The sequence below is a fragment of the Chiloscyllium punctatum genome, chromosome 2 (assembly GCF_047496795.1).
Source record: "Chiloscyllium punctatum isolate Juve2018m chromosome 2, sChiPun1.3, whole genome shotgun sequence".
NCBI lineage: Eukaryota > Metazoa > Chordata > Chondrichthyes > Orectolobiformes > Hemiscylliidae > Chiloscyllium > Chiloscyllium punctatum.
The window spans coordinates 34,683,176-34,698,604 of record NC_092740.1 but is presented as its reverse complement, the minus strand read 5'-3'; the positions used below and the strand labels follow the sequence as shown (position 1 = coordinate 34,698,604).

The 15,429-nt window shown below is 42.4% G+C and overlaps 1 protein-coding gene across 2 annotated transcripts in view; it reads left to right on the top strand.

The window, feature by feature from the left end:
* Positions 1 to 13,070, top strand: part of pdlim3b (PDZ and LIM domain 3b) — a 103,759-nt gene extending 90,689 nt beyond the window's left edge. For both annotated transcript variants that reach the window (XM_072595425.1, XM_072595417.1), the window contains exons 5-7: positions 9,812 to 9,945; positions 10,520 to 10,631; positions 12,485 to 13,070. In XM_072595425.1, the coding sequence (XP_072451526.1) occupies positions 9,812 to 9,945; positions 10,520 to 10,631; positions 12,485 to 12,680 (442 nt within the window). In that variant the 3' untranslated portion in view covers positions 12,681 to 13,070. The remainder of the gene's footprint in view (positions 1 to 9,811; positions 9,946 to 10,519; positions 10,632 to 12,484) is intronic.
* The last annotated feature ends 2,359 nt before the right edge of the window (positions 13,071 to 15,429 follow it).

Sequence of the window (15,429 nt, the reverse complement as noted above, 5' to 3'; positions counted from 1 at the left end):
GGAAAGAGTGTTGGACAATTCTGCTGTTCAATTATTGCAGGTAACAAACTTAAAGAACAGTTTTACTTCCTTCAGCAATCCAAATGGTGAGACAGTCTTCAGAGTTAGACTTCTGCAGTTTAAAAATGGTGTATGTTTTTACAGGACCATAACAGCAAAAATTTGAGACATATAAAAACTGAGACGGTTGTGTAGGGTAAAAGGTTCATCACATCATTAACTGGAGTCCAGTGGGATATCATGTCCCATGACAGGGATTGTTGTTCTGGGAGTCCCAAATGCCATTCGAGGTTTCCTTTCCACATTGGAGTAATAACTGATACTTGCTCAGAAATACTCCTCCTTAGCAAAATGGAATTTCAGTGCATGATTAGATTTGATTTGATTCGATTCCCTACAGTGCGGAAACAGGCCCTTCTGCCCAACAAGTCCACACCGACACTCTGAAGGGTAACCCATTCAGACCCATTTCCCTCTGACTAATGCACCGAACACTAGGTTAGTGTGTAACACTATGGACAACTTAGCATGGCCGATTCACCTGACTTGCACATCTTTGGAGTGTGGGAGGAAACCAGAGCACTCGGAGGAAACCCACGCAGACACGGGGAGAATGTGCAATCTCCACACAGACAGTCGCCTGAGATTGGAATCGAACCTGGGATCCTGGTGCTGTGAGGCAGCAATGCTAACCATTGAGCATGTGAAAACAGATTTAAAATGTATACATTTTACCTTATGTAACTACTAATTTCTATCCAATTTATATTACATAAAAACAAAAACTTAATTGGCTTTTGAAATAGTAATGGCAGCATTCCTTATTGTGATGCAACAATTTTGGGAGTCTGCACATGTGCAGATAGGCTGAAGCCCTGCAGTTGCTGACAGTGATTCTGCACTCCTCCATAGATGTGCTCTTTAGGTCCCACTGGACTGCATTTTCAGAGCCATTAGGGAACTGACAAAATACCCACGTACAGACTGTTAATCTTTCTGTAAAAAATCTATTTTAAACACTATTTTTAGCTTTGGTTTACAATATTTTGGCTTTGATTTTAATCTAAACCATATAATTTAAATTCTGAAATTGTGTATGATATTAAAATCCAAACATAAAATGTTTTAAATTTCCTGGTTTGCTGTCTATGTGAATACTGTAATATGATTGGCTGTTCTACCCTGCTTCTGACATCACAGATGTTAGACAGCTGTAGGTGACCTTGATGTGATACAGATTTAAATTGCCATTGGGGAAAGGAAATCCACTCGGCAGAGATCATTGAACCATTCTGGGTTCAAGGTTATTTCACCGGTAACCACGGAATCTCAAGGAACCTCGATTATCCGAACAAGATGGACGGGCAGTATTTCATTCGGATAATTGATTATTCAGATAGTCGATTTGACCATGAACATATATTAATCTAACGCTGTGCTCTACTGGAGAGTTGTTTTTATATCTATAATTTTGATGAGTCTGCTATTTAAATAAACTAATCTTTGCACTCTGCAAATTGCAGGTAAAACTGAGAAGGATCAAACCCTTACCATCACATAAATATATGAAATCCTAGTATTAAACAAGGTCCCAAACAGCCTCTACAATCACAAGAGCATTTGTCAGTTTCTGCTGAACTTAGTGCCGCAATAGAAAGACAGAAGCATTGCCTCACGCATGTGTTAACTTTCTCAGCCAGTCTTTTCATGAACGGCCCAGTTAAGTGACGGGAATAAAGCACTTACTTTTGCAAAGGGCTATGTAACTAACCTTTACGTCAAAAATATCCAGTTGCTATTGCTTGTGGTGCTTGTGTTTCTTTGTTTTTGCCAGCGTTTTACATGTTTTTCAATACAGGTAGCCCGAATTCACTTGCCTCTTTGATGTAACATTTTTAAGGCACCTTGAGACCTTGTTCAAAAAATTGAAAATTCAGATAATTGATATTCGGATAATTGATATTCGGGTAATTGAGGTTCTACTGTACTTGCACCCAAATGTATGATTAGTGAAAATGTAGAAAGTGATGATTTTTCCCCTATCAGTTCTCTTTTAACTGTGATGTAGTTTGTAAATTTGATAAGCACTATTATTATATCTGCTCTGGAGTCTGAAGTCTCACTAGAGAGAAGTGCAGTGTTATCTGATACAGAGAAGTAGAAGGTAAGAAACACTGGCTAAAGTTCGAATTGGTGGATAATTGGAACACAATTGGAGAAATGCATTTTGGTATGAACCTCCACACACCTGGATTTAGTGCTTCATAACATCCATGGATGCCTTCATCAACAAAAAATGTTTCCTCTTAAGAATTTGCTAATTTCACCATTGTAGGGGAATACTGTTGTTTAAGATAATGACACAGGCATTTCTGTAACATCACCTGATAAATAAGGTACATTTTCTTACTTGTTCTTCTTCAATAATATTACCGTTGTTCTGTTCTCCTCACCATACAGTATCCTTTGTAATTTGGTTTATTTATGTGATCCTCAGTAGATGATCAAGCTTCCATTATAGCTGGGAAGACAACAGTGTAGCACTCCTTCTGAGGCTGGTACAATTGACCCATGTATATTGACAGCCTCATATAATTTGGCCTCAATATCACTGTCATTTCAGTGATTAGGTATTCTCAGTTTGTCTTGCCCATGCAGCTGAATTCTGAAGGTAATGCTGCTGTAACACTGTGTGCCAGGTTACTGCTGTTGGTATGACAAGTTGCTTTCCTCGTGGAAGGTAATTGAAGTTAAACTGTGAAATGTACAATTTGGAAGTTCATCTTCTATTCCATAACTGCCCTCAAAAGTCTTTACTGGGATCTTATGAAGGTAACAGGAGTGTTAACTGCCAGGTTTTCTGTGTCCCCATCTTCAAACCTAAAGGTTGGAGCAATAAGTTTAGCCCTGTGTCAGAGTTATATTACTGAAAATGCCAGATCTTTTCTTGTTAACTGTAGGTTTACAAGTAACTTCCATTTTACATAGTTTAAGTTGGAAGCATATATAAACATTCATTTTCCAAGAAATCTTCTACACCCGGAAAGCAAGATTGTTAATACAGCTATTATACCCTGCACTAAAATGTCTTAGTTAGCATAGAGAAAACCACATACTTCACGCAAGCAACCCTTGCATACCACTTCTTTGTTTTTTCTCCCTATCATGCAGCATCATTCAATCCAGGCTCTGCTTCCTGGTCTCTTACACAAGCAAATTCTCACAATTAAATTCTTAATTCTGTTACAGTGCTTTATCTCCCCAACTCTTCACTTACAACTTGGGCTCTGAGCAATATCTTCATCACTGTTTTAATAGCAGTAAAACAGAGTTCATTCCTAGACGTGACAGTTGAACATACAGTTAAAGAAAGAGCTTCAAACCAGCGTCTACAGAAAAACAACAAACACAGACTAAATACTTAACTTCAGAAGCAATCACCTCAACACCCACAAATGGAGCTGCATCAAGACATTATTTCAATGAGCTACGCCACACTGCAGCACCCAAGAACTACAAAAAGCAGAAAACAAATCTATACAATGTTTTCAAGAAAAATGGATATCCAATAAGCATAATCTGCCGATTCCTCAGGAAAAAACCCAAACAAGCAGACACAACACAACCAAAAATTATAGCCCCATTACCTTACATCAGAGACATATAAGAAAGATCTTCCAGACTACTCAGACCCCTTGGCATCATGGTAGCCTCCAAACCTACCAACACACTTAAACAGCGACTAATGAACCTAAAGGATCCATTAGATACTAACAGCAAAACTAATGTCATTTACAGGATACCATTCAAGAACTGTAAAAAATACTACATTGGACAAACTACCAGGAAACTTGCCACCAGGATACATGAACACCAACTGGCCACCAAAAAACATGATCCACCCTCACTAGTTTCTCTACATACAGACAAAAAAGGACATCACCATGACTGGGATAACACATACATCCTAGGACAGGCGAAACAAAGACAATCACGATAATTCTTAGAGGCATGCCATTCTAACCAGAATTCCATCAATAAACACATCGACTTAGATCCTATCTACCTTCCCTTGAAACAAAAATGGAAATGACATCATCCACCTTAAGAAACCAAGACCTAGAAACAGAGAGGCGGGCCATACCACCAGCACTTCACTGGAGAATCTGACTGATGATGTTACCTAGTCATGGTGACAAAACATCTGAAAACAAACCTTCAAGCTCAGCGAGCTTACTTACAGACTTATCATCGACCTGAGCTACAATTTCAATCACCTGGACCAAGAAATTTCAAAACTAAAATGTTGTGTTATTTTAAGTTTTCACACTGTTGAGTAGTTCAGCAATGAGATAATGGTGAACCTTTGTAGAACCGTGGGGCGGCATGGAGGCTCAGTGGTTAGCACTACACCAGGAACCCGGGTTTGATTCCCACCTCAGGTGACTGTCTGTGTGGAGATTGCACATTCTCCCAGTGTCTGCGTGGGTTTCCTCCGTGTGTTCCATTTTCCTCTCACAATCCAAGGATGTGCAGGTCAGGTGAATTGGCCATGCTAAATTGCCCATAGTGCCAGGTGCATTAGTCAGGGATAAACATAGGATAGGGGAATGGGTCTTGGTGGGTTGCTCTTTGGACGGTCGGTGTGGACTTGTTGGGTCGAAGGGCCTGTTCCCATACTCTCAGGAAACTAATCTAATCTAAAAAAACCCTAAATAAGAAGTCTGTTGGAGCAGTCTGCCCACTATTGGGATCCACGTTACAGAAAATAAATCGAGACCTGAGGAAGGATAGAGGACAAGTGAAGTAGGCTGCTGCCTATTATACAAAGAGGATAATGCAGAGTATGGGTGATATAATATCATTATTTTATATTTATAAAGAATGGGACAGCTTAGAGTAGGTTGTTTTTAATACTAAAGGGACAAAGCATGAGGGCCAATAGGTAGAAGATCAAATGTAAGATATTTACAAACAAGACAGGGAAAAATGTCTTCACAGAGAGAATTGTGAGTTTGGAGAATTCACTTCAGCCTTGCTGGTTGAGGCAGAGATTATGCCATCATTCAAGGTTACTTTTGATAGCCTGGATAAAGGACACAAAACCAGGTTATTGTCCAAAAGGTTTAATTAGAATTGTGCTTCCAATTAAACTTGTTGGACTATAGCCTGGTGTTATGTGATTTTTAACTTTGTACACCCCAGTCCAACACCGGCATCTCCAAATCCTGGATAACGGAATAAGTGTTGGGGGATAAAGGAGCAATTGTGTTTGGAACTGTTTGCTCATCTACAGGTTAAAACCTGATATAAATTGGTTGGGCTTAGTAAAGCTTTTTCCTATTGTAGCTGATGAGCTATGAGAAGCTGCTAGTGTGTTCTAAAATGACTGCAGTAGCAGACACAATGAATACACTCTGTACATTGCAAATTTCCACACTCCAAGAAGAATGTACTTTTCTCCTCTCTGGCAAAATCCTTCACATAAAGCAAATGTTTCAGAAATGTGTGCAAGCCAGGGAAGTCTCCATCCAGAGAATGCAGTTAGTGATATTAGGCAATCTTATATCAACCTTATATCAAAAAATATCCTTGTAGTATTAATAGTCTTCTGTTCCTTCTCTAAGTACCATCATAACTTAGCAATGCTGAGCGAATAAATGACAACTTGATAATAGTTGGTATGAATATTGTACAATTAAGGGCATTGGAATAGAGGATGTGTTTGAAAGGGCAGTTGATCCACCACAACTGATAATTGTGCTTTTGAACAGGAATCATGAGTTCAGCTAAGCTACAGGTTCCCCTTAGCTCATTGACTCAGTCATAGCTGACCTTCATTCTCTTCATATGCATTTCAAATGACAGAGTCACTCCTTTAATGGTTCAAGCACTTTTGTCACTATGGCTCTAGGAACAGAACTCTCAAGCACATCTTACGTTAAGAAATAATATCGTAGAGTCACAGAATTCCTACAGTTATGGAAGCAGGCCATTTGGCCCATCAAATCCAAGCCAACCCTTGAGCATCCCACCCAGTCACACACCCCTACCGCAGACCTGTGTTTCCCATTGCCAATCCACCTAGCCTGCACACCCCTGAACAATTGTGGGAGGAAACCCACGCAGTCACAGGGAGAATATACACAGACAGTTACATGAGGGAATCAACACAGGTCCCTGGAACTGAGGCAGCAGTGCTAATCACTGAGCCACCGTGCCACCCTAATAATCTGAGCTTGCTACATCACTGATATGCTACGAGCAGCAAATAGTGTGCAAGAAATTGGGCATGTGGGTGCTTGAAATAACTTTATAATGGTAAGAAGATGTGTAATTATTGCGGACTTTAATTGCACTAAGGTTATATGGTAGTACCCTTCCACCTACACCCGCATCTGACTGGCTGAACTGGTCCTCAACCTCAACAACTTCTCCTTCCAATCCTCCCACTTCCTCCAAACCAAAGGGGTAGCCATGGGCATCCACATGGGACCCAGCTATGCCTGCCTGTTTGTCGGAAACGTGGAACTTCAGCAGTTACACTGGCATCACCCACCACCTGTTCCTCCGCTACATCGATGACTGAATTGGTGCCGCCTCATGCTCCCATGAGTTGAACAGTTCATCAACTTTACCAACACATTCCACCCCAGCCGCAAATTCGCCTGGACCATCTCGGACACCTCCCTCCCCTTTCTGGACCTCTCCATCATCATCTCCAGCGACCAACTAACCACAGACATCGACTACAAGCCCACCAAATCCCACAACTACCTAGACTACACCTCCTCCCACCCTACTTGCTTTAAAAATGCCATTCCTTATTCCCAATTCCTCTGCCTCCTCCACATCTGTTCCCAGGAGGACCAATTCCATCTCAGAAAGTCACAGATGGCTTCCTTCTTCCATGAACTTCCCACGTAGTTGATGATGCCCTCCAGCACATCTCCTCCACTTCATGCACCACCGCAGTTGAACCCAACCCCTCCCAACACAACAAGGATAGAACCCCCAGTCCTCACCTTGCACCTCACCAACCTTGCATAAATCACATCATCATCCACCACATCCGCCACCTCCAAATGAATCCCACTACGAAAGATACATTTCCCTCCCCACCCCTATCAACTTTTTGGAGAGACCATTCCCTCCATGACTCCCTCATCATGTCCACGCACCCCCACCAGCCTACACCCCACTCCTGGCACCTTTGCCTGCCACCACAGGAAATGCAAAACCCGTGCCAACACCACTCCCCTCGCCTCTGTTCAAGGCCCCAAGGGATCCTTTCACATCCATCAGAAATTTACCTGTTCCCCTACCGATGTCATCTACTGCACTCGTTGCACCTGGTGTGGTCTCCTCTACATCGTAGAGACAGGACACCTTCTTGCAGATCATTTCAGAAAACATTTCTGAGACACCCGCACCGCCGCCCCATGGCTGAACACTTCAACTCCAACTCCCCGTCCGTCAAGGACATGCAGTCCTGGGCCTCCTCAAACGCCAAACCGTTACAACCTGATGCCTGGAGGAAGACCGCCTCAAATTCCACTTTGGGACGCTGCAACCACACGGGATAAATGTGGATTTCAACAGCTTCCTCATTTCCCCTCCCCCACATTATCCCAGTCTCAAGCCTCCAACTTGGCACCACCCTCCAGACCTGTCCATCGCTCCCTCCGTGACCTATCACCTTCTCCCTCACCTTCATCCACCTATTTTTCTGCTACCATCCCCCCCAATCCCCCCTCCCATTTATCACTCAGCCCCAGCCCACAAGCCTCATTCCTGATACAGGCTTATGCCCGAAACGTCAATTCTCCTGCTCTTTAGATGCTGCCTGACCTACTGCGCTTTCCCAGCAACACAATCTCAACTCTGATCTCCAGCATCTGCAGTCTTCACTTTCTCCTTATATAGCAAATGCTTGTCATCAAAATGTGCAGTCCATCTCAAGGTGCAAGGAGAACTGTTCCACAGTGAGTCATATCTCCAACAAGAAAGAATGTCAAAGCAGAATACTGTAGATGCTGGATATCTGAAAATAATTCAAAAAGTCATGGACATACCCAGCAGATCTAGTAGCCTCTGATATATAAAAAACAAAGTGAACAATTGAAGCCTGTGGCCTTCCATCATAACTGCGAGAAGGTTTTGAGAACTTGGAAGGAAGGCTGGATGGGAAGAACAACAAATATGAAAGTCTGTGACAGGGTGGATGGCTAGGGATAGGAAATGTCTGAAGATTAAATCAACTAATTGCCATGAGGCCTAGTGCTGTCATCCCAAACTTGACTCATTACCTGTCACCAGACCAGTGCCATCCTTGAAGCTCAGTCATGCACCTGATCAAGTGTTTGTAATCTAGAAATGCCCTTTACTGTGCACTCAGATGGTTCCATCCTGAAATTCCATAGACCAAAGATTATTTAAATAACAAATTCCATGATAAATATAGATGAAGTCATACAAAGTAAAACACTGAAAAATAATTAAATGTATATGAAGTTTGAAAGGATAGAATGATCAAAGATTGAAAGGACAGCAAAGAGATTCAAATATTGAGGGAGGATTATGTTCAGTGTTTGGCATCTTACTCTATGAATCTCAGCAGCTACTGCATTGTCGGCTCTGTTGCATTTGCTCTAGCATTCTTCTCTGGCCTTTCAGACAGATGGAATTGGGCTTTGGTCTTAGTACAAGCCTGACAATAGTTAATCAACTGTTTGTTGAATGCACCACACTCTATATCCAACTGCCATTAGTAGCAAAGTGTTAAACTGACTATTCATCTGTGACCTATCACTTCCATCCCCACCCCATTCACCTATTGTACTCTATACTACTTTCTCCCCACCCCCACCCCCTCTCATTTATCTCTCCACTCTGCAGGCACCCTGCCTCTATTCCTGATGAAGGGCTTTTGCCCGAAACGTCGGTTTTCCTGCTCCTCGGATGCTGCCTTACCTGCAGTGCTTTTCAAGCACCACTCTAATCTAGAATCTGGTTTCCAGCATCTGCAGTCCTTGTTTTTACCTATTCATTTTTGCCACCCCGTTAGTTTGTCTCAATGTGCATACATTACTAATTTGCATTAACTGGCTGAAAACAATTGTTCGTTCAACCATTAAGATTTGTAAAGTGTAAAATTCTTTATGTACATATGTTCACTGAAGTCAGAGCACCAATTTCACATTGGAATTGGAAAAAGTAAAACTTAGGTTGTGAAGATTAAGAGTAGAACGTAACACCTTCCCCGAGGCTCATTTAATTGCAGCGAGCTCACTTAACTGAATGGGAGTGGGGATCTTCTTAATTCTCACTCAATTAGTGTGGGACAGGAAGGCTTAAGAACATTGTTTCTGTCCTAACACTAACCAAGGCCATTAGTTGGACAATCATTGCCCACGTTAGAGACTCATTAGACTGGCATTGATATTCACCTGGCAGCAGAAGGTGAAGAATGTGAGAAGCTCAAAATGAAATCTGTGCCAGGGTTCCTTGTGCACTTCCAGAAAGGTCACTTGTTCAAACAAGTGCCTCTGATGATGTGGCAGCTTTGGGGGCTGGGATTTCTGTTCCTGGGTTTCATAATCACTTGGGAGGCTTGTGACACTGGGATCTCACTGGCTCACTAGTGAGTGAGCAAGATATCAGTCGACTCCATCTAATGCTGCCCTACGCAACTGCCAAGTATTATTAGAGTCTGGAATATTATCTGTATTACTTTGGGATTAGAAGTTACTGCATGCATCTTCAAAAAGAAAATTCCATCTGCTTACTGTAAGCTACTATGTCCATACAGAGTTGAACCAGCACCAGGAGTTGAAAACTCAGCAGTCTACAAGATGCTACACAGCAACCAGGAGGAAAAGAGTGAGCCGAGACAATCTGGGTCCTTCCGTGCAATCCAGGATTACCTGGAAGCAGATGAAAGTGGTGAGGATCACTGACTTTCTGTCTTTACCAGTGGGAAGCAAAATAAACCATTTAGACATTTGTCAGATCCAATTGTGAAAAGTCATTACATGATATTACACATGTTTAATTACAAAATTTGGGAACGTGTTCCAGTGTTGAGTATTGATTTATTTGTGACATCGGTGGATTAAAGGATACTCGGGTTGAAGAGGTGAATCAGTGCTGTAGAGTGGGGAAATGGCTGTTCCTGCTTAGGTTTAATGAAACTAGAGGGAATGGTAGCAGTAACTCTTAGGATAAACCTGGATGTGGACCGCAGTGGTTCAAGAAGGTAGCTCAGCATTACCTTGTCATGGGAAACTAGGGGACAGACAATGCTGGTCAACTCGGGATGCCCATGTCCCAGGAAGGAATAAAAAAATTACAGATAGATTACAACCCATCACTTTGTTTATATACCAAGCAAAGGCACCAGGCAGATTAGACAATGGTATTTGCTGAATTTCCCGCTGTTAACAGATAGGTCAACGCTGACTACTTCAAGTTCGAAATAATTTTTAACCACCGTTTATCTTCTTGCAAAATGTCCAAGGTACCCGGCCCGTGGTGACTCGAAGTGTGAGGGCTCCAGTGACAAAAGTTGGTGCTTCCACAGGAAGTGTTCAGAAGCTGCCACTCTGTGACAAGTGTGGAAATGGAATAGTGTAAGTTTAAAAACAATGGGGTGATTGCAATATCGGCTTGATGAATCCTGTCAGAAAACAGGGTTTAAGATCTTCTTACTTGTCAGTGTGACTATTTCTGACTAATGCAGAAGTTGAAACTCAGGTGAAATGTTTTCAGCTGTTAGCATCATAACTGAGGACCATGGGTAGGGACAGGGGTGGGGATGGGAGGTAATGGTTGGGAGCATTACTGTATATCCATCCTATCTCTTCTCAATTTAATAATCTTTTTTCTAACAATCTGGCTTTGTGAACAATACTACCATGGTGCTGTGAATTAACCCACTGCCCTTTCCACTCTGAGACCCCACACCAATCCATCTAAGCCTGATGGGATGACTGTCAGTTTTAGGTGAACCTCCTTTACTAGGATTGAGATTTGGATGTTGGTTTGCATTTCTGGAGAGAGGCTCAATTAACTTAATATTCGCGGTGCCCACTGACACACTCACACGCAAATTAAGTCATTCAACCTAAAGGAAGGCACATTTTTCAGTTCCTTGAATTGGATTATTATAAAGCAGTCATGTGATGGTGCAGATTTCTACACTATAGAGTATTGAGCACTATTAACCTTAATAGAGACTAACCTCCACATAAGAAGGGAAGCTTAACTTTCTGTGGTTTAACACACAGACTGTGGGGGTAGGTGGGGTAGCAGAGGAAATCTTCCTCTGCCTGCTGTGTCTAATAAATGTATAAACCTATTTAGGCCAAAAAAGTTGCAATTTTATTACACATTGTGCAAATGGCGAATTCTTCTCTGTGACTGGAGCTTCTAAAATGAACCCTGTATCGGTTTACTTGTGAGGTGCTGTTCCAGATATGTCAATAGCTAAAAAAATCCAGCAATGGCCCACCTTCTTCAAAGGGGCATCAGCAATTGTTTTGTAAACCGATCTTGGGACATAAATAAAACATGAACGCTTTGGTTCTTCCCTCTTCTCCCCAGTGAAGACAATGTCTTGGAAATGCTGGTCAGTGGTTTGGAGGAGTGGTGTGGAAGAGGCCATAGGGAATGATAGTCCAACATGACAGGGTCTGGGGCTGTTCCTGGAGCAGCAGATATCATTTCAGCCCATTCCTGTAATGTCCTGGTTGAACATTAAGGTGTCTACTGTTGGTATGACTGGGTTATTCTGGAAATTTCACCTTGCTTAGCTTCTGAATGCCCAGTGAATCCAACGTTGGCGAAGATCAGGCACCAGATTCAATCTAAGTTTCTTAGGTCCCTAAAGGTAATCAACCCTAAGAATTCCTGTCAAAGTTCGCCTGTGAGTAATGAAGATATTCTTCCTTTTTATAAGCCAGGTGCCTACTACTGGGAGGCAGGTTGCTACTCCCAAATCTTCATCAGAACAAGTGTCTCTGCTGCACAAGGTTGGATTTCACAGGGTTGGTGGAGAAGGAAGGGGGTGGGGTGGGGAGATGAGTCAGAAGGGGTCCTCTTTAAAGGTAAAAAAGATAAACTTCAAAGGAAATTTCTGGACATCTTTGAATATATCTGATCCTCAAAACCCTACCCCTCTTCTCCTTCATTAAATATTTAAAAGGATAACTGGCTACCATCGTCCTACTCATATTCCAACTCCAACGACCAAGTCTTTAAACCCTGATTATTTTGAGTAGCCATTTTCACTCCAGCATCCTGACTGACAGTCAGCTGATTTGATGGTAAGTGAGCCACACTTTCTGACTGAACGTGGGATCTGATTTCAGGTTCCAGTCTATCCATATCACCCCTGCTTGCATTGCTTTCAGTGTTGAAATCATAAAACAGTCCACAAGCTTGCATTCTAACTGAATTATTGTAAAATATCTCTCACACACAGTGGCACTGTGGTCAAGGCCCGTGACAAGTATCGACACCCAGAATGCTTTGTTTGTTCCGACTGTGGCATGAACCTCAAGCAGAAAGGTTACTTTTTCATAGAGGGACAACTGTACTGTGAAGCCCATGCAAGAGCAAGAACAAAGCCACCAGAGGGATGTGACGCTGTCCCCGTTTATCAGAATATGAAGGCTTAACTTTCCTGTGGAAATTTGCAAGAAAATAACAGATCGGATCCATTTATATGAGAAGCCTGCCTTGTCACTGTTATGCTGCATCTCAAAATCTGGTTAATCTTTAAAAGTACAAGCAGTTTCCCATTGCAAGATATATTTAGAGAACGCACTTGTTCAGTTATCCATGTTAGCAGACTGCTACGTGTAAACCTTGCAGAAAGCCACATAACTCTATGCACTGGCACAATGATGCAACTAATTATTTAAACAGTGTGGTTTATATAATCATGGTTGTAAGAGCAGTAAAATCATTGCATTGTTAAAACACATTGTACTATGACTGCTAATGTAAGATCCCGAGTAACCAGGCCTCTAGTTATTTGAAATATATATTAAACTAATGTTATGGCAGACATGCATCATATTTTAATGATAATTATGAAACCCTTGGGTCATATTTTTACTGACTTGGTGCACAGGAAGTGTTTCAATCAGAGAGGTGTGGTGAACCTACAATCTGAGATTATCTCAAAGGCTCTGGAGCTCTGATATCACTGATCAGTTCCCCCACCTGGAAGCATTTGTGTTCAGTCGCCCTGTTCTTGGTTATGTCAGTCTGTTCACTATTGATGTTCCCTGTGCGTGTTTAGTTATATCTGGGCATGTACTTGAAGCAAAAGCAATATAGAAAGATAGAAAGTAGGCACAGGAGTAGGCCATTCAGCCCTTCAAGCCTGCACCGATATTCAATATGATCACGGCTGATCATGCTATTTCAGTATCCCGCTCCCACTTTCTCTCCATACCCTTTGATCCCTTTAGCTGCAAAGGCCCTCTTGAATTTATCGAACAAACTGACCCCAATAGCTTTCTAGTAGAGAATTCCACAGAAGGTCACTACTCTCTGAGTGAAGAAATTCTTCCTCATCTCAGTCCTGAATGACTTATCCCTTATTCTTAGACAATGACCCCTCATTCTGGATTTCCCCAACATCATGAACATTCCTCCCACGGCCAACCTGTCTGGTCCATCAGGATTTTATATGTTCCTATGAGATCCCTGTAAACAATCTGTAGTAAGAGCTGAAAGCTGGAATGAGAAGGATGTCTTCCATGTTTTAAAGTCACTGTAAATAAACCCTGCCACACCTGAGATACAAGTTTGATCTCTGTATGTGTCTAAATCTAAGATATACAACAGAAGCCAGAGCTGACTGATAGCTGAGTGTTCAGTCAGGCTAAAAAGCTATTCATTGACACCAGCAAGTTGGGGAGTTGGGTGGAGTCAGTTGGAGAGAGGGAGCACAATCTGGGAGATAGCTGACAGAAAGTGAGTAGTGGGTCATTTGGGATGGACAAGGGTTGAAGATCTGGGAGGTTATGGGGAAGGGAGAGAGAAAACAGGACCTATGCTAATGCAAAATACTGCATATACTGGAAATCTGGAAAAGAGTCATGGGATACAAAACATAAATTCTGTTTCTCTCTCCATATATGCCACCTGACCTGCAATTTCTCCAGCAATTTCTGTTTTTATTTCAGGTATTGGGGTCTGATTGCTGAGTGGTGAAATTGGAGATGAGTGTAGTAGATTGGAGAGACTCCTCAGCCAGAGATCTGAGTCAGAAAGCCCTCGCCAACTGATTCCTCACCTCAATGAAGCTGCCAGGTTCCCCATTCATTCAGAAAAAACCTGGCCAAAGGAAATTTTAAAAGATACGCACCGGTCTTATTATGAAACTCAAAGCACCAACTCGGATTCACAGAGTAGGTCACTTCCCAACTTCTGGCCCCAGTTCAAGCTGCCTCAGTTTTTAAATCTAAAGTTCAACCCAGTTCACACAAATCCACATGCCAATACCTTTGTGGGCATGTTATTACAAATTCACATTAGGACAATTCTATCTGTCATGTTAGCTGAAATTTGACGTTACCCAGATTTAAGAAATCGCCAAATGTTATTGTATTACTTTTATTAGCAGTAACATCTATTGACTCAAGCATAAAGGATGGCTGAGAAACACCCTCCCATCTCAGATGAGACGTCACCCCTTTTGAAGGCGTTAGTGTAATCACTGAGCTTGCTGACCCAGTTGATATTGGAAGAACAAGATAAAGGTAAGTACGATCTTCACTGTGCACAAGCTTCTTCGAGAGTCCTGCAGCCTTATCACAAAGCTAAACCTGAATTGGCTAAGCCTCAGGGAGACATTGCTTTATGGAGCAAGCTCTTTTGCAGAAGTTGAATTTAAAGACCATGGCATTAGCTCTAACCAGCAACCACAGGGACAGAGGCATCACCACCAACCACTGCCATTTCCAGAAGCCCTATCCAATTGGATGTCCATCATGCAGACAGTTCATTTTCCTGGCACTGGGACATCCATCGCATTGAGAGATGGGATTCTGCGTCTGCCAGCTGCAGCCAATCCAAGGGCCAGCAGCTCCTCAACCTTAGCAGCGCCTCCAGGAGCAGTGGGCAATGTTGGTTCTGCAGCCAGTCCTAAATGGCAAAAGTGAAGGAGGACTTGAACTGGAACTAATTGTATGGGGATCGCCAGCACAGTCAAGTTACCAGAGGAATCAGGGGCTCCTCATTGAGGACAGGAGGGAATATGTTTCAGTGGGAGTGGAAGTCCGTTCATGAGCCACATGGTGCCCGAGCAGAGGCCCCCAAACATTTCCTCCACGCCACCTCCCCACACACCAACTCTAAACAATGCCAGCCAGCTGTTACCATGCAGCCTCCCCACGGGGCATGGGTGGACCC